General features: G+C 38.8%; 5 protein-coding genes and 1 long non-coding RNA gene across 9 annotated transcripts; 4 read left to right on the top strand and 2 right to left on the bottom strand.

The window, feature by feature from the left end:
- The first annotated feature begins 1840 nt into the window (after positions 1–1840).
- On the top strand, positions 1841–3169 carry LOC133710586 (early nodulin-93-like). The gene is made up of 4 exons (XM_062136697.1): positions 1841–2039; positions 2548–2609; positions 2725–2800; positions 2930–3169. The coding sequence occupies exons 1-4, from the start codon at positions 1955–1957 to the stop codon at positions 3022–3024; spliced, it is 318 nt and encodes a 105-aa protein (XP_061992681.1). The 5' UTR covers positions 1841–1954; the 3' UTR covers positions 3025–3169.
- Positions 3170–3220: 51 nt separating this feature from the next.
- Positions 3221–5614, bottom strand: LOC133710582 (pentatricopeptide repeat-containing protein At1g08070, chloroplastic-like). The gene has a single exon (XM_062136692.1). The coding sequence runs from the start codon at positions 5521–5523 to the stop codon at positions 3307–3309; it is 2217 nt and encodes a 738-aa protein (XP_061992676.1). The 5' UTR covers positions 5524–5614; the 3' UTR covers positions 3221–3306.
- Positions 5615–10234: 4620 nt separating this feature from the next.
- LOC133710572 (uncharacterized) lies at positions 10235–14803 on the bottom strand. Of its 3 annotated transcripts, none has more exons than XR_009846739.1 (5): positions 14424–14803; positions 14223–14334; positions 13960–14137; positions 11438–11530; positions 10235–10582 (listed from the first exon to the last, which is right to left on the bottom strand). It is a non-coding gene; the product is annotated as an uncharacterized LOC133710572 (long non-coding RNA). The 3 variants fall into 3 exon arrangements; XR_009846747.1 differs by having other exon boundaries at positions 14223–14301; positions 14424–14800; XR_009846744.1 differs by lacking the exons at positions 13960–14137; positions 14223–14334 and having other exon boundaries at positions 14424–14790.
- Positions 11588–13517, top strand: LOC133710564 (uncharacterized). Its single transcript, XM_062136669.1, has 4 exons — positions 11588–12059; positions 12423–12750; positions 13068–13138; positions 13224–13517. Exons 2-4 carry the CDS (start codon positions 12428–12430, stop codon positions 13229–13231), a joined length of 402 nt encoding a protein of 133 aa, XP_061992653.1. The 5' UTR covers positions 11588–12059; positions 12423–12427; the 3' UTR covers positions 13232–13517.
- Positions 14804–16894: 2091 nt separating the features above from the next.
- Positions 16895–19229, top strand: LOC133710548 (zinc finger CCCH domain-containing protein 39). Of its 2 annotated transcripts, XM_062136658.1 has the most exons (3): positions 16896–17265; positions 17418–18216; positions 18697–19229. In XM_062136658.1, the coding sequence occupies exons 2-3, from the start codon at positions 17445–17447 to the stop codon at positions 18939–18941; spliced, it is 1017 nt and encodes a 338-aa protein (XP_061992642.1). In that variant the 5' UTR covers positions 16896–17265; positions 17418–17444; the 3' UTR covers positions 18942–19229. The 2 variants fall into 2 exon arrangements, with proteins under 2 accessions (XP_061992634.1, XP_061992642.1); XM_062136650.1 differs by having other exon boundaries at positions 16895–18216.
- Positions 19230–19462: 233 nt separating this feature from the next.
- On the top strand, positions 19463–21836 carry LOC133710532 (nudix hydrolase 19, chloroplastic). Its single transcript, XM_062136627.1, has 6 exons — positions 19463–20138; positions 20287–20427; positions 20516–20620; positions 20701–20800; positions 20895–20987; positions 21311–21836. The coding sequence occupies exons 1-6, from the start codon at positions 19545–19547 to the stop codon at positions 21592–21594; spliced, it is 1317 nt and encodes a 438-aa protein (XP_061992611.1). The 5' UTR covers positions 19463–19544; the 3' UTR covers positions 21595–21836.
- The last annotated feature ends 78 nt before the right edge of the window (positions 21837–21914 follow it).

Here is a 21914-nt window from a genome sequence, read left to right as displayed (position 1 = left end):
TTGGGACGGGTAATGGGTCAGCTGGACTTGAACGCTCTGGGCCTTTTGCTGATGGTCTCCTTGGACACTCATATAGGGTTTTGGGTGTGAGACGGCTTCGTGAGGAGGAGTGGCTTGAGGATGGGAAGCGCTTGAAGTTTTCTGAAGGCTTAGTTGAGGTCCCAGTCACTGATGGGAAACTTCCAAAGAAGAAGGGTCGACCACGCAGTCGTCGGAACAAGCCCAAGTCTACACCCACCTCAGGGGTGGACGCTGGGGGGTCGTCTTCGGAGGAGCTGAATGCCCTACCTCAAGAGGGTTAGGGTTGCAGACCTACATTGACCCGAGGAAGCTTTGGCTATGATGCTTGCAGAGACGTACACCATTGGGTTTTTAGGCGTTAATGCTTCATTATAGTTGCTTTGTTTCGGGTTGTGTAGGTTTGCATTTTTTTTCTTTCTTTTGTTTTGTTTTTGCATTTCATTTCCTAGTCCTATATCTGTTTCTTGAATGCTTCATTCTTGGATGGTGTAGGATTGGGGAGTTTTTTTCTTTGCAGTTCCTTTAGGTTTGTAGTTTTTTTGTTAGGAGATTTTGGCTGCTTTGTGCATTCTGTATTGTGCTTGAACTTGTATTATGAGTGGTTTCGTGGAACCCTCTAGCTTGACGCAGTGACGTCGTAATATATTTGGAACCTGATTCCATTTCCCTCAAAAAAAAAAAAAAAAAACTCAACCGTTTACATTTGTAATTAACTATCACCATTGGCTATTGGATTAACGTTCAGAATTGATCAAAGGACTTTTGCTGTTTTATTGGCTGAATTGATTGAATAAGTTGCCAAAAAAAGAGTTGGTAGAATAAGATTACTGCCCCTGTCTTATTTCAATGAGGTAAAGTATGATATTCTCCACCAAAAAGAAAGCTACACACAACCACTACAATGTTCATTAATGAAACCACTGACCCATAGCCACTGGCCACCCACTCAAAGGCAAAACCATGAACTCATATAAATAGAAAGTATGTACCAGGAAATATGGTTTCTTTGAAATATGGTTTCTTCCGTACGTGCATCAATACATTAACTTAGATTAATTTTATATAATTTTCTGTAAAATAACATAAATATAAAACTAATACATGACCATATATATGAATTTTTTTTTTTTTTTTTACGTTAATATCATATATGGAATCGAGTTGAGTGCCACTGACCACTACTGTGGCACTGTGGATCAGCTGCAACAGGTGCAGATCGATCTATGAAACGTGTTCTAATCTCAGGAACCCCTTGAGCACACGTGCTACAATCTCATGAGCAGTTTGAGTTTGAGGTGCATGAAACCAGAGATCGATCCTTTGAAGGGCTACCCATGGTTTTGGCCCTTCGGGGCAGCTTTGTCCTAAACCGGTTGCACTTTTCCTCTCTCGTTTCAAGGGAGAGAAACCGAAACCGACTTACAGAAAAGATGGAGTTCTGCCTAATAAACTACTATGGTAATTTGAAAAAATGAGTCATATATACTTATATATTTAAGATTCTTATGTCAGTTCTGCAACACCAATGGATAATAGGAGCAGAATCTCATCTCTATGCTCTTCACCTGATCGGTGAGAATTTGTTTTTACATTTGTATCCTCTATACATCCATTTGCCTTTGGACCCAAACTTTCCCTGATAAAACCATGGGCATTTGGGGAATATAAAGCAACAGAACAAAACCGACCATTCATTGAAAACAAGTGACTCAGATACCAGAAATCATTGAAAACCAGCTGCTCTCTCACAACACTTGGACCTCTCTCAGTAACCAGCTACACCTAAATCCCCCATAAATATCCACCCATGCGTAACTTTACCATTCATCCAAAGTTTTCAGGAAATAGCTTCTCAAAATTTCATCCCAGCTCTTCTAACTTCTATCATTCCATTTATTCATCTACTACCACTACACGTACTAATACTCTTGCAATGGCAAAGAATGTGGCTCAGTCTCCCATGGAGAAACGCAGCCTGACTTCATTTGACCAGCAGTTGGCTAAGCGCTGTTCTCGTGGTATGTTCTTGTTTTCCTACCTCACCTTTTTGACCAACTTGATTCATACATTGTATACATATCATATACATGTATTTATGGTTAGAATTTATACCAGTATGAAGGTTTGAGAGGCATGTGGTAATTCATGATGTTAAGCATCATGGGAACTGGGAGTAGGAAGTTGTATTACTTGTATATATCTCTTGCCTTGAGCCTGTAAAAAGTTGGTTACAGACTGATATCAGATATATGCTTATTATGAGATTAAGATTTTGTATTTGATCATGGTCCCCTTTTTGCCAAAGAACACATAAAGGGCTTGTTCTTGATCAAATGGATAAAGTATAGGACCAGCCTATCAAGTGGGGGACCCTAGCTAATACCCGGCTGATATACTAGCTCGTAGTTTTTGTATACAAAATTTCTTTTCTTAATTTTCTGAAGTTTAGAACAAATGTGCGAAGATCACTAGCTGGCCTAAGAATTTCTTCTGGAAGTTTAACCTTTAACTTTTTTAATGGATCAGAGGGTGTAAAAGCTGGAGCTAAGGCAGCTGTTGTTGCTAGCATTGCCACTGCAATTCCAACTGTAAGTTTCTTTTGGCTCCATATATTTAATATATACAAGTATGTGAATATATATGTATGAAGGGGGAAGCTATGATACCCAAAATTAACTAATTAAGATTATGATTTATATGCAGTTTGCTAGTGTGAGGATGCTGCCATGGGCAAAAGCCAATCTGAATCCCACTGCTCAGGCTCTCATAATCTCCACAGGTTTTCAATCTTTGCCTTCTATCATAATCCTCATAAAAAGTTTCTTTCTTTATGCATGTATTATTGTATCATTATCAGTAGTACTTTATATATTGAAGAAAATTTTGTTGATTTATTTTATTATGACAGCGGCTGGAATGGCATATTTCATAGTGGCTGACAAGACCATTTTGGCAACCGCAAGGAAGAACTCATTCCACCAAGGATCTAACTATGAAGCATAAATTCCAATCACTGACTTGAGTTTAAATTACTGTTGTTGTTGTATCATCTTGATAATAAATAAATAGAGATGGGTTTTCATTGTAATAGTAGTAGAAAATTTATGTACTCGATTATCAACCTTTAATATAATGCACTTTTCTTCCATTCAACTGGTTCAGTTTCTATCCAAATTTAATAATAGAAACTTATCTGCACAAATGATCAAAAATGGCATTTTAATTAAATTGCATCCACGTACAGAGAGGAAAACACCTGCATTTCCATCGCCCCTTAAGGGATGTTCACCAATTGTCATTACATGAACAAGAACCATCTCTAAAATGGTGGAAGCGATTCCTATCTCTTGCAATAATTTCCCTATTGAAGATCTTGGATATCAGCTTTGTAGCTGAATGACAATTTCCACATACTCGAAGATTCTTTACAATTCGAATAGTTGTGCCTGGCTTTGTGCTGATCAAACCAAAAGCAATGGCCAACTTCTCACTATGATGACTCAAAATTCCTTCCTTCCATTCCTCATCCATATCATAGAGTACCTCAGATGTATCAGGCACAAAACCAGCCATATCCAAAAGCCTATCCATTTCTTTCAACATCTCATAGATTTCTTCACTTAAAGGATGCACTTTGTCACCAACAAGAAACTCATGAACAACACTATCCAGCTCAATAGAAGTACTGCCAGGAACTTTCTTGATTCCCGTATCGTTCAGCGTGGTTCTTATTCTGGCTACATCATCCCACCTACCAGCACTTGCATAGATATTTGATAGCAGCACATGAGCCCCAGCATTTTCAGGCTCCAATTCGAACACATGTTTGGCAACATATTCACCCATCTCTACACGCTTATGGATTCTACAAGCCCCAAGAAGAGAACCCCAAACAGCACCATCTGGCTTCATCTCCATGGTCTTCATTAGGGCCTCTGCTTCATCAAGTAGCCCAGCTCGTCCTAGAAGATCTATCATACATCCATAGTGTTGTAGTTGCGGTGAAATATGGTAGTCTTTGGTCATGGAACTAAAATATTGGCGTCCAAGGTCTACTAGACCACCATGGTTGCAAGCCGAAAAAACTCCCACAAATGTGATATCATCTGGTTTGAATCCTTCATCAGCCATCTTCGAGAAAAGCTCAAGTGCTGCATTTGCTTTCCCATGCATTGCTAAGCCAGTTATCATTGCATTCCAAGAGGCCAAGCTTTTGGCTTCCATACCATCAAAGACTTGTTTTGCTGCCTCGATGTTTCCGCACTTTGCATACATGTCTATGAGACTGGTCTGGAGAGATGTATTGGTCAAACACTGCAACTTATTATCTATGTAAACATGAATCCATTTGCCAAGGTCAAGAGCTCCCAAATGAGCACAAGCTGGAAGAATGCCCAAGAATGTGACATCATTAGGCTCTGCATTTGAACGTAGCATTAACCGAAAGAGTGCCAAGGCTTCCTTGTACCGGCTCTCATGTGTATAACCACCAATCATCACATTCCATGAGATCACATCCCTCTGTTGCATACCATCAAATAAACCTCTAGCTGTGTCCAAAGCACCACACTTTGAGTACATATCAATAAGTGCATTAACAAGCCTAACATTTGAGCCAAGTCCCTGGTCTTCAATCCAAGAAGCAACCCATTTTCCCAATTCAAGTGACCCCGACTGAGCACAAGCAGAAAGCACAGTAAGCATAGTACTCTCATTAGGAACCACATTTGCTTTTCGCATATCCGAAAACAAAGCCAACGCTTCCTCAAACCGACCGCTCTGAGCATACCCCGAAATCATTGCATTCCAAGACACCGCATCTCTTACTAAGATTTCATCAAACAAGCTGCGGGCATCATCCATACAACCCCTTGAAACATAGCCAGTAATCAAAGCAGTAAACGAAACCGCATCTCTCAGATGACTCTTATCAAAAACCAACCTTGCATTGTCCAATTCACCACTTTTCGCATACATGTTGATCAGAGAAGTGTGCACAAACGCATCAGAGCCAACTCCATGCTTCAACACATGCCCATGGATCTGCTTCCCTTCCTGAGCTGCCCCAACTCTCGCACAAGACTTCAAAACAGAAGGGAATGTGTAAGAATTGGGTTCAGCGCCCGAAAGAATCATCCTTACATAGAACTCCACGGCCTGTAATGGTTTCGAGCTCAAGGAATAGCCTCGAATAATTGTGTTCCAAATAATCTGGTTCGGATTCTCAACGCATTCGAAGACCGACAGGGCATAGGAGAGGTCCCCAAATTGCGAAACGGCGCAAAACTCGATGAGCTTGCTCATAGCAAAGTGGGTGTTGTGGAGGCCGGTCTTGATGATGTGGGTGTGGACTTGTTTGAGATTTTTGATGCTTTTGCATTTGGAGAGGAGAATGAGAGATGGGTGGGTTTGGAGGAGGTTGTACGGAGGATCGGAGGCGGGGAGGACGTGAAGGGTGGAGGGTGGAGTGGTCAGCAACGAAGATGAAAACGAAAACACCATATCTCAGCTCTGTGGTGCAGAGCTGAGTGAGAAGGATAAGGATAACAAAGGGTGACAGGTAACTATTTGAAATACAGTTGGTAGTTAAGTTATGAACATTACCCGCCAAAATTAGATTTTTAAGGCCAAAACTGTGAGAGAATATATTCTGACCAATTTAAAGGGCATTTAACAAAAGGGCTGTCGTTCGCTCGCCCAATTTAAGTGTCTCCACAAGTAGCATCACTCTTTCATAAACCTGCTTAATTATGATAATGACCACAATCTACCATACCATTTGGAGTTCATCAATTGAAACTCCTAAAGCAGATTTAATTAACTTCTTGTAGTGCAAGTACGAAATCATCCATGGTGACCTTAATGCTCTCTTCATCCACTGTCATATAGAGATCATCCAACCTCACTTATCTAAAGCAAAGGACAAAGCACCTCTCACAACAGCTTCAAGTTGTATACTACTGTAATTCTTCGTACAACTAGCTAGCTAGTAAGCTGTTCAAGCGGTTCACATCCGTAGCAAGAAATTTCGCCGTCATCCTGTCTATGAATTTTAAGAATCTGTAGACGACCTTTCGAATCTAAAGGGCTTCTCATAAAGTAAATCATTTTCGTGAAAGTCCACCTGCGACAGTGCTCATCAGGGAAAGTATAGGAAAACAAAGCATCCAGAAGTCAATCATACTAATGGATTATGGAATCAAATTAACTGAAACATCACTCATACCTGTCTTTCTATACAAAAAGAAAGCTACGGAGTTGAACCATTTGATCTGGAACCTTCTACAAATTACGAGTTTACAACACATTTATTTCAGCAAAGCAAGAGAAGACCTATTTGATTTGCATTTGCGTTGCGGACCAAGCGCACACATTGTACGTAATCATAATAGTGTGAAATCAACGAACCTGTGCTAACCTCATCACCATCATCAAGAAACTACAATGCAAACTCAGTTCACATTCACATTACAAGGACCTCAAATTACCACAGTCAACTATAATTGTTAATAAAGCATCTAAATTTACAAGATATTAAAAAAGATTTAAACTTAAGAAATCAGTTAACGAAGAACATCCAATCCTGGAGAAGTAGAGAATTACAGTAGCCTATTCGGGAAAATCGAAGAAATATGACCTTGACTGATGCGGGAAGTGTGAACACGATAATAAGAGGCTCCGTCAAGCGTCGAAAGCCATATGAGATGAGCTAGAATCCACTAGCAATTACGGGCACAACCGTAAGAAACACAGAGAAACTTCTCTAATATTTGGTTTTTTATTGATAATTTGAATGAATATTACAATCTAAGAGGTGCCTTATATATAGGGCACATAGCATAAACCTAATACAACTAGAAAACAAAAAGAATAATTTATTATAGACTAAAACTAGAAAACTTAATTAAACCTGATTAAATAAAAATCGAAAATAAAATCCTAGATACTAAAGAATATTACGCTTGGAATCCCAATCAAGATTTTGCTCGAGAATCCCGATATATCCAAAAGAGTAATTTATGATTAATTCCATCATTAAGAAGCCTATTTGAATACCAATTTCCAATATTCAAATTATTCTTATTAATGTGAAGACGCTTCTTTCTTTTCGAGATTTATGGTTGAAATTGGCTAAAATCTCGTCCTACATCAGTCTCCTCCACTTGAAAAGAACTCGACCTCGAGTTCCTCTTGTATGCAGCTCGATCATTAGTAGGAATAAAACATGATAAGCCATCAACTTCAATATTCTCGAAATTAAAAGGTATCACCATGAATCCAATACCGTAGACAAGTTTAGAATAAGCATCTTGAAACTTGAACTCCTCCACTTGAAAAGGAATGGGCAATGATTTCTCCTTGGGTTGTTCTTGAACACAATTAGGCAAGCATGACATGGATATCGATGTGATGAATGAATCAGCTTCCTTATCCTTAATGAGTTTCTCTTCAATCTTCAAAGTTGCTTCTTCATGTTCCTTTTCACACACCTCAGGATGGTCATTCTTGACATTCTTCCTTCTAGGCTTGATTTTAATTTTGTGCGACTCCCACCTAAATAAATGTGTTGTCTTTGCAATAACCATCTTTGACGCTTTCATGCCATGGTCTTCCAAAAAGCACATTAGTGTCGTCCATATCAATCACATGACAAGTAATCTCTTCTTTATAAAATTTTCCCATAGAGACAGGAACTTTACAAACCTCTGTTACTTGTGCATATTCATCCTCCCCAAATGGAATCCAGTATGGATCACTCAGCTTCACTGTCGGCAATTGAAAATAATCCACAATTTTGTTTGCTACAAAATTCTCTCGTAGACCACTGTCAATTATTACAGAGCATACCTTGTCTTTGATGACACATGTAGTTCGGAAGTCGTCGTAATCTGGCGTTGTGAATATCCAATGTTCCATGTTTCTTCTTTCTTCTTTTTTTTTTTTCCCTTTTTTTTTTTTTTTTTTGATTGATGAGGTTGTCCTAGGGCAAATCCCTTGGTATGTTCCTCTTCAACGAAACTTTCTTTGATAGATACTCTACGACCAGCGTCGTTGAGGTTGGTGGTAGTGAACTTCTCCCTTGGATCGTCGTCTGCTAAGAAGCGGGCGATACCCGCTCTGATACCAAATGATGCGGGAAGCGTGAACACGATAGTAAGAGGCTCTGTCAAGCGTCGAAAGCCATATGAGATGAGCTAGAATCCACTAGCAATTACGGGCACAACCGTAAGAAACACAGAGAAACTTCTCTAATATTTGGTTTTTTATTGATAATTTGAATGAATATTACAATCTAAGAGGTGCCTTATATATAGGGCACATAGCATAAACCTAATACAACTAGAAAACAAAAAGAATAATTTATTATAGACTAAAACTAGAAAACTTAATTAAACCTGATTAAATAAAAATCGAAAATAAAATCCTAGATACTAAAGAATATTACGCTTGGAATCCCAATCAAGATTTTGCTCGAGAATCCCGATATATCCAAAAGAGTAATTTATGATTAATTCCATCATTAAGAAGCCTATTTGAATACCAATTTCCAATATTCAAATTATTCTTATTAATGTGAAGACGCTTATTTCTTTTCGAGATTTTTGGTTGAAATTGGCTAAAATCTCGTCCTCCATCATTGACTTACCAATTGGCCTATGGGCTTCTGCTACAAACAGTTGACATTGGGCCTTACATTTGTGGCATCATTGATTTTAGAAGAATTAAAACCTCTATGTTCATGTTCCCCATTCATCTCCATTATTTTCTTCTTTGTTTTCTTTTGGTGGTGGGGAAAGCTCTCTTTTTATGTATAAACTGGATAAATATAAAATCTTTCAAAAAAAAAATTTGGACTTTTAATGTGTTGATTTACGATCGCATAACCGATTTATAATCTAAAACTTCACAAATAAATGAGTCTGATCTCATCCATTTTTCTTAAAGGAAACAGACTACAATAATGACAGCTCAAGAGGGTTATGTTGGCCATGGGTCCTGTTACTTACAGTACAAGCAATCCCTTATAGTAGTTGATTAGTCCCTAAAAGAGATTATTATTAAGCCAACTCAATTCAATTATTGTAATTTATAAGACACGTTTATGCATTTCAAAATTTGATTCCACAATTGACCCAAGGAAAAGATAGCATTCACGAGCAATTTCATTTTCAAAATTCTGAATAAAATCCACCAAAGACTAAGGATAGGATGACAAAAACTTTTCAGAATTGAGAGGAAATAATGATGTGTTGTCATTGTGAATGGTCATACCCGTTCAAACAGCTTTTTCAATCGAATTAAGATATTGAAAGGAATTCACATGCATGTTGGATGATTAAGGTTTCCTGCTAGTGCCATCTATCTGGAAAAAAAAAATATATATATATATATATATATATATTAATCCACGTATGATAATGATATTGATCACGATAATAAGAGTGAAACACATGAGTATATTCAAAAATTCGAAAGCCACGGCTATTTTCTGCTGGTTATGGCTGTCGGATTGGGAATTGGGATGTGAAGTTCGTGGAGGATTCTCCAAAACCAAAAGTGTATATTATTGAAGGGAAATGGCCTCATCCCCTCAACCTTTTGAGAATAGCCATGTATGGAGAATCAAGATTGAAGGGGCACTGTCTACGGTTTTTTTAAATCATGGTGGAATATTCATCATGTCTGGTAAAAATGTGGTGATTAGGATTCTCTCTTATCGAATCCCAGGTCAACACGCCAGCATCTTTGTGCCACCTCAGTTTGTATGGACTCTATGTCATTGACATGTCAGCAAATGTTGACACCCTTTTATAGCTAAACATGCCATGGTCACTTGGACAGAGCACAGAGGGCATATACATGTATGCATGCATGCATGAATGAATCTGTTACTAGAGCAATATATTCTGGCTCTTGATGAAGAAGCTTGCGATGGGTTTGCAAGTTTAAATATGCTTCTTTTTCCTTTTTCATTCTACACCCACATGGGGAGGTAGATTGGGTCCCTGGACCCAAGTTGACATTAAAAAGGTCTGCTGGCGAATGAATTAAGGTTCCGTTTGGGAGGCTTCCCAATGATCGATACCTGCAAGAGGAAACTAAATACCCAAATAGCTCGAGCGAAAATAAATCCCTTCAGCCAAGGGAAGGGATTGCATTCCTTTCACAAGAGCTAAATCCGGCGAACCTATATATGAATTTGCAGTAAACAAAGCGGTATACAGAAAGAACTATTTACCGGCCTAGAAAAAGGCAGAGACTGGTTATAATTTGAATTCAGAATTAAGTTGCAGTTGCAGTTGCTCGATAGAAAAAAGCTACAAGGCCTTAATGCCTCCTATCTGGCACTTTTGAGACATACCAGGTTCTCCAGCTCATTCTGCATAACCAGCGTCGGTCCGCCGCGATTCTTATTCCAATTAAACTTACTGAAAGACCGAAAGCATTCCTTTTACTTAAAGAGAGTGGAGCTGCATGGAAGGCTAAGATTTGCTACCCCATATACCCATTTGCTTTCTTCACTTCAAGATTGATCTCCAAACACGTGGTCCACCACCACCTGGTAGAGGACCCAGTTAGTCACCTCACAAATCACATTTGAGTTTATACATTCTTAGGACACTAAACAAATACATTTACAGTTTACACACATGAATATTTAATATACATATAAAAGAAAATATTAGTCTTCTTACTAATTTTCAGATTCCTTCCTCTGTCTTGTATGAAATGAGTTTCCCACGAGTCTCACAATATATTGATCTAAAGTTGTAAATCCATATGAAATGAAAGAATTGGATGTTTAGCAACATTTTATCAATTAACGGTTAAAGGTCGGTAACTAAACAATGTGATATGAATCTTCGAATGGCATTTCAATTATTGCCAAAAGACAAAAAGCAACCTAGAAGGTAAGAAGAATTTGGTAATGGATGTGCATTTGGAGGAATTGATTCTGAGTGAAAAACTAGTAGTAGAAAAGTTCCTCTCTACCTCCAGTCTGTGGCCCTTTCTAACATGACCCACATCTGCATGAACTACTTAGGGAAGGTGTATGTGCAAACTGGATGAGAAGCACTTTTAGCGTGTGACGTATGTGTGTATGTAAACATTGATCTCAGCTCCCCACGTGAAAACCAATGTTAATCAGAGATGTGAAAGGAAAAAAGACTAACCCTGCAGGACCATATCTTTCGATCACAATATATGACGGGTCTATTCGATTCATCATAATAATTGATGTACTAAGTAAATGTTACCTGTTACAAAAGGGTGATCAGGTAAACCACATCATATCTTCCAATCACATTAGTGTTAAATTGCACCATGCAATAGTCGGTCAACAGATGATCATATAATAAGTGATCTAATAAGACCAGGTTAAGCATTACAAGATGGTGATCAGATAACTTACACGATCAGATTGTAGTCCCTTTGACATAAAACAGGGAAGATATATTCTCTGGGCCTCTTTCAACTTTCAAGTAGCAGCTTCCCCTCATAACACCTTCATAGATAAAAATTGTGGATATACTGAGAAGAACAAGAAGAATAATAGTTCCAAGCGTATTTTTTGGCAATAATGCATGAAGAATAATGTAAAGATGGGGCAGGTGTAGGGGTCACATGTGGAATTTTATTGGGAAAATTGTGTGTATGCATGAACTCAACTGGCTAGTTCTGCCCCCCACCTTTAGAAACCCACTTGCCACCCTCCTCTTCTAACTCTCAACAGTAGTGAAAGAAACAGAAGTGACTAGTTGAGTGAAGAATCCTAAAATATACATGAAGTAACAATCTTAAGGAATCCTCTATGCATATTAAGGAAAACCTATCTGCAGAAAGCCAGAGAATAAAACCGGAACATCCATGGCCCCCACACATCTAGCCTTGAACAAGTACTATATAAACCTCCCAACCCGAACAACAAGAACACCAACTCATTGACAAAGTAGTATTCTTCTACAACAGGCACAGTTCAAGCAGAGCTACTACAGTCCCAATTCTTTTGTATTCTAAGTCCTTACAATCTTCAGGTGAGCTCTAGCTCCTTCCTTCTGCTTTGTGTTCTGGAATTCAGATAAATCGCTGTGTTTGAAACTCCTAAAGCTGTTATTGTTATAAAACAATGAACTTAAGGCCAGGGCTATGCAGAATATCTTTCTTCCCTCATGGAACAGTACTGATGAGCTAGTAGAAGTAGCATCTCTACCATTTGTTAACTACTGTTTTTAGACTTTTGTGGCTATCTCAGCTATCACAGAAACAATACACCTTCTCTAGCTAAGCTGTCATCTTGATGATCTGATGAAGCTCTCAATAAATTTCTAATCACACAATGAATATATTTATAATGTTGGCTTATCATTTGCTAACTCTCATGTTGATTGCATACACAGGAAGAATGAGCTGGGCAGGAGGAGACTGGATGTGTGGCGCATGCCAGCACTTGAATTTTAAAAAGCGGGAAGCATGCCAACGATGTGGGTACCCCAAGTATGGTGGCCCTGATCCCTCGACATATGGAAGCAACAGAACAGAAGTCTTGGCGGGGGACTGGTTTTGCAACTGTGGAGCTCACAATTATGCACAGAGACCAAATTGCTTCAGATGCACTGCATTGAAAAATGACTACAGTGGTGGGTATAACATGATGGCTTCTGGAGGCTATGGATCTGATGGCAGTGCACCACCAGGATGGAAAGCTGGTGACTGGATTTGCAATAGGTAACTTCACATCTAGTATTATCTTTTGTCTGTTAGGAAAATGATAGACAATATGTCTATACACTATTGCATGCATAATCTCTAGAGAATACAGAACCTAATGTAGACTAGAACATACTCACTTAGCAGTTGCCACTGAAACTAACAGTCGCAAGATAACTAGCCTCCATTGTTTCACCATATTTTGATACAAGTATAGCACTCTCCTTCTTTAACTTAAATTTTACATTTAACAAAGCATGTTTACTTCTAGAGCTAGTGAATACTGGCATTTCTCTTCAGTTTCCTAATTCTTATGGCATTTTGAATGGAAACAGAGCCGGATGTGGAGTGCACAATTATGCTAACCGGCAAGAATGTTTTAAATGCAAAACTCCAAAGGACTACTGTATGTTCTAGTCTTCCAAATTCATTGGTTTCCCAACACAACTATGTGGCTCGGAACATAATTTGTAAATGTTGCTTGGTTGCAGGTCTGTAATACATTATTCAGATGGTGATGTTTAAGGAAATGAGGTGTAGAAGACTCTTACACTTCAGATCCCTTCTCAAAATCTGTCTAGTAATTTTTCCCCCACTTTCCTTTAAGAGATAAATAAGCTTAGGTTGATCATGGTTGAAGGCACATTTTCACAAGTATAGCCAATCAACCATACAACTGTACTAGGGAGGATTTCTAATTATGTTGCAAGGTGCAACTGAATTAGGCAATCTCTTCCACTCTCTGTATTTTTATATTAATGGAGTTACTTAGTTTTTTGTACCTCTATCAACTCTCACTCAGGGTTTGTGTGTGGGGGTGGGGAACATGCAGAATTGATACTTCAACACTACTTTACAACCTGGTCCAACCCTCACAGGGGTTACAAAGATTAACAGAAAAATTGAAGTCTAAATCATAGACCGTTAACTACAGCTCTAGATTCAAACCAACAAGAAAATAGCCCAGAAAAGGAAAACAGATATTGGATTCAAGGAATCTCTGAGTTGTTCACTTTATATGACAGGGGCTTCCCTCATTTCAATAATTTACAATCCCTTTAAGCATCAAATATCCGAGCAAACCAATAATTATGCAGATAAGAACCAGATGCTGCGATTCAATAAAGCATAGATGCAAATATCGGAAGTTCAAAGTGAGTCAAATTCAACTTTTCCCTCCATACCTCTTGCATTTCATTTGATGGCAAACAAAGAACACAAACTCACCCCAAACTGAACATCATGCGCAATAGCTAGAAAAGCCGAGTTGTCATTGGATTCCAACTTTATAATGCCCTTCCTAAATTGGGATAAAAGCTTCAACTCCCAACTGGACCTAAAGCTTCATGAGCGTATTAATAGGTTCCCTTCATTGACCTCATCAATATGTTATGGTTTGTTTTCCCTACACTCCATTACTTAACTTTTGTGAGATTCTGGGTGCAACAAGTATAACTCATCAAAGTAAACATATAATATTGAGAACAAACCTGAGGCCCAGAGCTTGTGATCAAGGTAATCACTTTGAAAACTGATCAAAAATGTCTAACTCTGAGTGTTCCACAGAGCCTAGAAATTAGTGAACTTTAGAAGTGATCAAACCTATAGGTTGGTTGCCAATGGATTCAAATCAAACTTTTTTTTCTGGGATCAATCGCATCACATGTTAATGGAAGAAGTGGCAAACGAACCTGATATGTGGAGCCGTGGAGGAGGAGAACGCCGGCGCCGAGGTTGGAGACCGATGAAGACGTGGCGAGGAGACGGTGGTGCAGAGAATACAGGTGATCGGAGAAAGTTCATCCTGAGACAAATAAAAGTTATTTACCGCAAAAATAAAACCACTTTCTACTTTTCTAGCAGTAGGGATGGCAATGGGGCGGATTGGGGATGAGGATCACAATAGGGATGGCAATGGAGCGGATTGGGGATGAGGATCACAATATCATCTCCATTCTCGAGGTCATTCTCCACCCCCATCCCCGCCCCAGTACTTTTATTGGAGATTCTCCGTTCCCATCCCCACTGAGGACTAAGGCCATCTCCAGCTGTGGGGGGCTAAAATAGCCCCCAGCTAAATTTTAGCCCCCGATAATCACTATTCATGTAAATAGTAAGGGCTATAATTTCTACCATCTCCAACCCTTAGGGCTATAAGTTTAAATATCATGTTATTTTATTGTTTGTCCTTTAATCTCAGCCATTGATTTTGTTGATTAGAATTTTATGCCACCAGCGTGGTCCCCACGAAGAAGAAGCCCAAGGGCTAAACAAAGGGCTATGTTTAGCCCAGCCCTTGGCCCTTTTAGCCCCCCAAATCAGTTTTTGTTATAGCATAGCCTTGGGTTGAAGATGGAAAATGGTGTTTTTTGGGCTATACCAACCCCTTAGCCTAGGGTTGGAGATGGCCTAAGCCTCCAAACCCGTCCCAAATCCCCAATAAGAATTTAATAAATAAAATAATTTTTTCTCATATTGTCTTTTTTAAAATCAAAATCTATAATAAATAAAATTAAAACATGATTAAATTCATAATTCAGTGCAAAAGTCAAAACACCATTAAAATAAAAAGTGTAACCATTAAAGTAAAGTAGTAAATGTATATATTTGTGATTATATTATAAAAAATAAATTTATATATATATATATATATATATATATATATAAATTAAAATATATATATATATATATAAATTAAACATATGTATATATTATTGGGGCGGGTTTGGAGATAGGGAACACAATATCATCCCCGACCCATCCTCAATCTTAGATAGCGGGGATTGGGGATCCTCATCCCTATTCCCTATTTGTCCATGAATTCTCCCCCCATTAGGGACGAGTATCCAATTGAGCTCCGCCTCGCTGGGGATTTTTGTCATTCCTATCTAGCAGCATGTTTGATCATGTCTTCTTTTTAAATTGTCATTCTTTTTCTTTTTTCCTTTATTATTTACTGAATGGACTAATTTTATTGAGTGTAAACTTCAATATTACATCAGATGCTAACTTCAATTAATCTGTTTCTTTTTTTAGTGTAAAATTCTTGAATGTTATCACTATTATATTTCTTGATCATTTATTTGCTTGACTAACCGATATGATCTTCGAAAATTAAATTTCTTTTAAGCTGGGATGTTCTCTAGATGCTTATTGTAATTAGGGGTTTCGGCTCAATGTCCCCCCCTCCCCGGTTGAAGTTTGATTAATCATTCATTTTGAGCATTAATTTCTAAGTAACTTTATCTCATTTAAATTCAAATAAAAATAGCCAAGTTGAATCTTGTTCGAAACTAAATTTATTTTCATGATCAAGCCAAGTTCCAACTTGAAAAATACCATTCGGGAAGAAGCTGAAATGATCATGTAGAGGTATCCAAGGTTTGATCTTGATGCTGGGTTAGAGATTGATAGAGCAGTATGTAAAAATTGAAGAAGACATAGGGTATGATTGTGCCAACATGTCAAAGAATTGGGGATAAGAAACCTTATAACCTAAATTTTTGTTGTTGTGCAGAGTCCTATTTTGGTGGGTCGGGCTTCAAAACCCTAAACTAAGCTCGGCCCTTAATACTGACGGGCCAGGCCGGGCTTTTACCCGTCTGACCGGATGAGTGTCCATCGGCCCATTGATCCGCTGGCCAAATGATGACCCCTACATATACATGCCTTAGATCCTTGCTCAGGATTATAATCTTTAGAGCTTTTCTTTTAATTTGAATTAGCGTTCTTTTTCTTGAATTAGTGGGGATTAATTTTCTTAGAATAGGTTTAGGTTTTATGGGTTTATTTTTATTTTCGGCGTTTCTTATTTAACTCTTTAAATTCAATTCAAATTAAATTGGGAGATCTTTCTATGTAAAGGTCCAATTTAAAAAATACGAGACAAACTTAAGTTTGATCAAATCAAAAGCATCTCGATCGTATTCAACCTCGACTCAAAAATGGCCCAAAACGGAAAATCTGAAACTTGGAAAGATAAAAGAGTCCTAGGACTTTTCGAGAAAGAAAAGAAAAAACATAAGAAGACACACGTGCAAAGCAGTACAACGGATGGCCCACAATTATAAGTTATAACCTCTTTCTATAAACGTTAAACTAAAATTACAGAACCGTAATCTCAGTCAAAAGTCAAAATCCCCATCACTTTTTAACCCCGAAATCTCAGGGTTTTGGGACGCGTCAGGGGTTTTAGGCGCAGCTCTTTCTTAGTGGTAGTGGGTACGACTCAGAGGCACCGATTTTGCTTGCAAAATTTAGGGTTTTAGCTCCTTGGCGGCTAGGGTTTTGATAAAGTTTGCTTCTTTATTCCTTGATATAAAAAGGGTTTGGTAAACTCTTGTGTGATCATCCCCAATTCCAATTTGGGTTTTTGCTTTTACCCACAATTCTCATCCGGGTTTTCTTGATTAGTCTCATTGCCCCCAATTCAATCTTGGTTTGAAGTTTTATCGTTAAAGCTTGGTTCTTTGAGACTTTTGCAGAATTGGGTGTTGTTGATTAGACCCTGCTTGTTGTTTTGATCATCATCTGGTCAGTTCTTTGATTCTTGATTGCTATAGTACTTTGATGTTTGTATAAGATTTTGAGGCATTAAGCATTGTAAAGATTGTTGATTTTATACGTCATTGATTCTAGGTGGTTTAGAAGCCTAAAATCTTTCATATTTATTTGATTGATTACAGAGGCAAGGTTTAACTAGTTTCTGAGACATGAATTTTTCTGATCAAACATCGTTTATGCCGGTCCAATCACTTTATGTTGGAGGCAGTGATGCTGTTAATTGCTGGCCTCCTTTCCCTATGAACAATGAAGATCACCATTCTCAGTTTGAGCAGCAAGCTCCACCCTTTAAAAGACCTCGAAATTCCGAAGAACCCCAATCAAATCCGATGCCATACCCGCCTATGAACAACTCTAGAGTGCACCCACCGAATGCTCCGGTTAATAGAGGAGCAAACAACATTTTTTACAAGACTCGTCTGTGTGCAAATTTTAAGAATGGTTCCTGTAGGAATGGTGAGAATTGCAACTATGCACATGGCATTGAAGACATTCGCCAGCCGCCTCCCAATTGGCAAGAGCTTGTCACAGTGCGCGACGAGGATAGGCCATTAACCGGTAATTGGGAGGATGATCAGAAGATAATTCACAGGATGAAGCTGTGCAAGAAGTTTAATAATGGCGAGGAGTGTCCTTATGGAGATAGGTGTAACTTTCTTCATGAAGAACCGGCAAAGTTTAGGGAGGATTCGGGTAGGTATAGGGAGAACGCAGCAATCAGCATTGGGACTACAGGAGCACCAATGACACATGTGAGTAGCACTAATCATTCCGAGGATAATAGGCCTGCGAACACTGGTATGGATGCATTTCGAGTAAACATGAAGCCAGTTTATTGGAAGACTAAGATATGTAATAAGTGGGAGCAAACAGGAAAATGTCCGTTTGGCGAGAAGTGTCACTTTGCTCATGGGCAAGCAGGTATTTCCTAGTTCTCTAGTATCTTGCATTTGCATTGTTACTATGTGCTTATTGGTCCTCTGCTTAGTATGATTAACTCTAACGCTGAACAGGAGTTTATATTCATATTAACTTTAAACCTAGTTTGACTCTGAATTTCGTTCAAAAACCATATTTGGCACTGGTCTCTATTGGTGAACTTGCCTGGAACAGAACTGTAAAACTGTTAGACTGAGTGAATCTCAGTTCTTTATACCTGATTCAGTGTTTGCTATCATGCTTGTACTTCAATCTCTACATTTGTGTATTGTGTTTTTATGTTGTGTGTTGCATTTTAACTTTTGTTTTCGTTTAGTTGGTGTATACATTATCATGCTCATGGAGGACTTCTTGTAGGGGCCTGTTGTCACATTTTTCCATGCTCATGAGATGATTTTGAATTTGGCGTCTGCATTTATACTTCGATTGACCCTTTATCTAAAATTAAACTTTTGATCTCAGAGTTACAAGTGCCTGGGGTGCGGGTTGAAGCAGAAGTGATGACAAGTGCTCCCATTTCAACGAAGCCACAAACTGTTCCCGCGAATGATTCATCTACAATTGCAATGGCAGCAATTCCTGCTGCTGTAAACGAAGAAGTTCAGGGTAAGAAGTGCGGATTTAAATGGAGAGGATCCAAGAAGATCAATCAAATCAATCGCATATATGGTGACTGGCTTGATGATGTCCCGCTGGTGGAGAGCTAAGTCCGAGATCAAGGTCTTATGCTGAAGGGGGCTGCTGCTGCCGAGTTTTGAAATATTTGTGGTCCAGGAAGATTTGTTGTTTTCAATATTTGGTCCCTGTTGGTTGTGGATGAGGTCAATAGGTTTTATGTTTCTTATTCTGGTTCTGGTTCCGGTTCCCTAGTGTGTCATAGTATCTTGTTGCAAAACTAGCTATTGTTTTACAACATCAAAAATAAGAGAGTTTCTTGATTATGGTAAATGTGATTGTACTGTGCCAAATCAGCAATAAAATATCTATATTTCTCATGTTGTACCTATACAATGTGGTATGTTTTGAAGCAGCACATCGGTGTTGAATGCATCGACATTCCACATTCGTAATCACATTCATACTATCAATTTATTCAACACCAATATGGGTTTGAACTTTGAAGGGTCCTGGCTCTTGAGGTGAGAGGCATATTTTGATTTTGTGGCTGCAAGTCTTACAAGCAGGCACGAGTCTCAGTTAGGACAGTTGTCGATACTCCAGAGCCCTTAGTCACCACCTACCTACCTCCCTCGGCTTTCTGCCAAAAAAAAACAGGAGACATAGTCATAGCAATCACACCCAATGGAAACATGGTCAAGCTCTCTTCTTCCTCTCTTCATCTCCTAGCTTTATCCAAAAAGCTTGCTCTCCCCAATCTCACAAGAAGAACCCTTTGCTCAATTCCCACCACCATGTCCATAAACCTCCAGTCTCATGCCTTTGCTGGCAATCCTATGAGATCCAAGACCCCAAAACCCAGTGACCCATTTTCACCAACCCAAGCCCTTGAGACCCTCAAGACTCGACTTTTGGACAATCCCCACTTGCCCTCTTCTTCACCAAGCTTCAAGGTGCTGCCTTTCAGAAAGGGCAGGCCTTTGGCCTCAACCATTGGTGGGATCAGTGATTTGAAGCCAACATGGTATCTGGGTTGGATCAGTTTGGCTGATTGTAAAGGCTTGTTGGGGAATTGTGGGGTTGAGTTGAGTGGTGACTCATTGGTGTATCTGGGTTCAAGGCCTGAGGAGGATGCGGTTTATTGGGCTATGGATGTGTCTAAGGAGGATGGTGTGGTTCCTGAATTGGGTGGGAAGCAATTGTGTTTTGTTGAGCTCAGAACACTTATGGTGGCTACTGATTGGGCTGATGAAAGGGCTATGGCAGAGTTGGCTGTTGCTGGCCATGTAAGTGCTTGTGGTTAATGCTTTCTAGTTTGATTATTGATGCAAATGTTGGTTCTGACATTATAGAAGTGACGTTTTCAATTGAAGTTTGTTATCCAGTTTTCGAATATAGTTTCAAATGTGTTGTATGGTTTTGGTGTGTGATCAGGCCAGGGCTTTGCTTGAGTGGCACAGTACATCACTGTTTTGTGGACATTGTGGAGAAAAGACAGTCCCCAAGGAAGCTGGGAGACGCAAGCAGTGTTCTAGTGAGCTTTGCAAAAAGCGGGTCTACCCTCGTGTTGATCCGGTGAGAATATGCTTTACCAATTTCGATTTCAAGCAGTACTTGCTTCAATTCCTTATATAGTTGTCTCAGACATTTGCCATTTTAACAGGTTGTCATAATGTTAGTTATTGATAAAGAGAATGACCGTGCTCTGTTGAGTAGACAATCCCGATTTGTTCCTAGAATGTGGAGTTGCTTAGCTGGTTTTATAGAGGTTAGTGCCTTGGCCAACTTGAGGACCATTTGAGGGTTAAAAAACAGTTTCATTAGCTTGGATCTTTTTGTTTTCCATAGCCAGGAGAAAGCTTAGAAGAAGCGGTGAAGAGAGAAACATGGGAGGAGACCGGTATTGAAGTAGGAGAAGTTGTCTATCATAGCTCTCAACCATGGCCTGGTATGAACATTTCAAACTTCGTTTGAGCATCATACAGTTTTTCTTCTTTAGCTCTGTATTGATTTATTGAGTTCCTAATTTGGCTTATTTCCAGTTGGACCAAGTAGCATGCCATGCCAGTTGATGGTTGGTTTCTTTGCATATGCCAAATCACTTGAAATAAATGTCGACAAGGAAGAGTTGGAAGGTATGTAGGAGATAGTATCTTGTTGCATTTATAATTAAGCCCTATTATCATCAAGCCCTGTCTTTACAATCAACTTGTCCTAAGGAAAAATTTATTTTTGGTGTGCTATTTTCTCCATGACAAACAACTTAGTGACCAAGATTATGAACTATTTGAATCCTCTTATTGTGACCTAAAAAGAAAGTCATCTTAGTGATAGTAGGAGCATCTGCAAGAAATTTGCTTTATGAAATTTTTGATAAAAATGATAAGCTACATTGTACTCGTATTAGATAGATGAAGTTCTGATTCTCTTCTTTATACTTATGTTTGACTTTGACTAGACGCCCAATGGCACAGTAGAGAAGATGTAAAAAAAGCTTTGACATTTACTGAATATGAGAAGGCACAGAAAACAGCGGCAGAGAAGGTTGAGCAGATGTGCAGGGGCGTTGAGAAAGGGCAGAACTTTTCTGCAGACTACAGTGTGGAAAGTGGCGAACTTACTCCCATGTTTATACCGGGGCCATTTGCAATTGCCCATCACCTCATCTCTTCTTGGGTCTATCAGGATGCACCAGACAGTGTTGAAGCACCTCCAAAACATCCTTGTGGTTCAAATTTGTAGTAGTGATTCAATTCATCCATGTTCCAAATTCCTGAATTAGTTCTCTTTTGATTCTGAACGAAGCTCAGGTTACATTTAGGGTATTCAATATCTGAATTTCTCTTTTCCTTTTCGAGAATGTTCCTACCATTCCATCCTTGCAACTTTAATTTTTGATTGATCACATTGCTCGTCCAGATGTAACGTCTGTGTATACGTGTTTTGAATCTTATAAATTCGAAAGTAATTTACTTATTCTTTTCCTTTTCGAGAATGTTCCTACCATTCCATCCTTGCAACAGTTTATTGTTTAATTTTTGATTGATCACATTGCTCGTCCA

The sequence above is a fragment of the Rosa rugosa genome, chromosome 1 (assembly GCF_958449725.1).
Source record: "Rosa rugosa chromosome 1, drRosRugo1.1, whole genome shotgun sequence".
NCBI lineage: Eukaryota > Viridiplantae > Streptophyta > Magnoliopsida > Rosales > Rosaceae > Rosa > Rosa rugosa.
The sequence above is the reverse complement of the archived record's forward strand: the minus strand, read 5'-3'. Positions and strand labels throughout refer to the sequence as shown.

What these genes read in the sequence shown, in the direction of transcription:
- LOC133710586 (XM_062136697.1), top strand. Translation starts at nt 1,955, where the DNA reads ATGGCAAAGAATGTGGCTCAGTCTCCCATGGAGAAACGCAGCCTGACT. An exon ending in GGCTAAGCGCTGTTCTCGTG is followed by an intron (nt 2,040 to 2,547) that starts GTATGTTCTTGT and finishes TTAATGGATCAG; the next exon opens with AGGGTGTAAAAGCTGGAGCT. An exon ending in TTGCCACTGCAATTCCAACT is followed by an intron (nt 2,610 to 2,724) that starts GTAAGTTTCTTT and finishes ATTTATATGCAG; the next exon opens with TTTGCTAGTGTGAGGATGCT.
- LOC133710548 (XM_062136650.1), top strand. Translation starts at nt 17,445, where the DNA reads ATGAATTTTTCTGATCAAACATCGTTTATGCCGGTCCAATCACTTTAT. An exon ending in CTTTGCTCATGGGCAAGCAG is followed by an intron (nt 18,217 to 18,696) that starts GTATTTCCTAGT and finishes TTTTGATCTCAG; the next exon opens with AGTTACAAGTGCCTGGGGTG.
- LOC133710582 (XM_062136692.1), bottom strand. Translation starts at nt 5,523, where the DNA reads ATGGTGTTTTCGTTTTCATCTTCGTTGCTGACCACTCCACCCTCCACC.
- LOC133710532 (XM_062136627.1), top strand. Translation starts at nt 19,545, where the DNA reads ATGGTCAAGCTCTCTTCTTCCTCTCTTCATCTCCTAGCTTTATCCAAA. An exon ending in AGTTGGCTGTTGCTGGCCAT is followed by an intron (nt 20,139 to 20,286) that starts GTAAGTGCTTGT and finishes GTGTGTGATCAG; the next exon opens with GCCAGGGCTTTGCTTGAGTG. An exon ending in TCTACCCTCGTGTTGATCCG is followed by an intron (nt 20,428 to 20,515) that starts GTGAGAATATGC and finishes CCATTTTAACAG; the next exon opens with GTTGTCATAATGTTAGTTAT.
- LOC133710564 (XM_062136669.1), top strand. Translation starts at nt 12,428, where the DNA reads ATGAGCTGGGCAGGAGGAGACTGGATGTGTGGCGCATGCCAGCACTTG. An exon ending in GGTGACTGGATTTGCAATAG is followed by an intron (nt 12,751 to 13,067) that starts GTAACTTCACAT and finishes GAATGGAAACAG; the next exon opens with AGCCGGATGTGGAGTGCACA.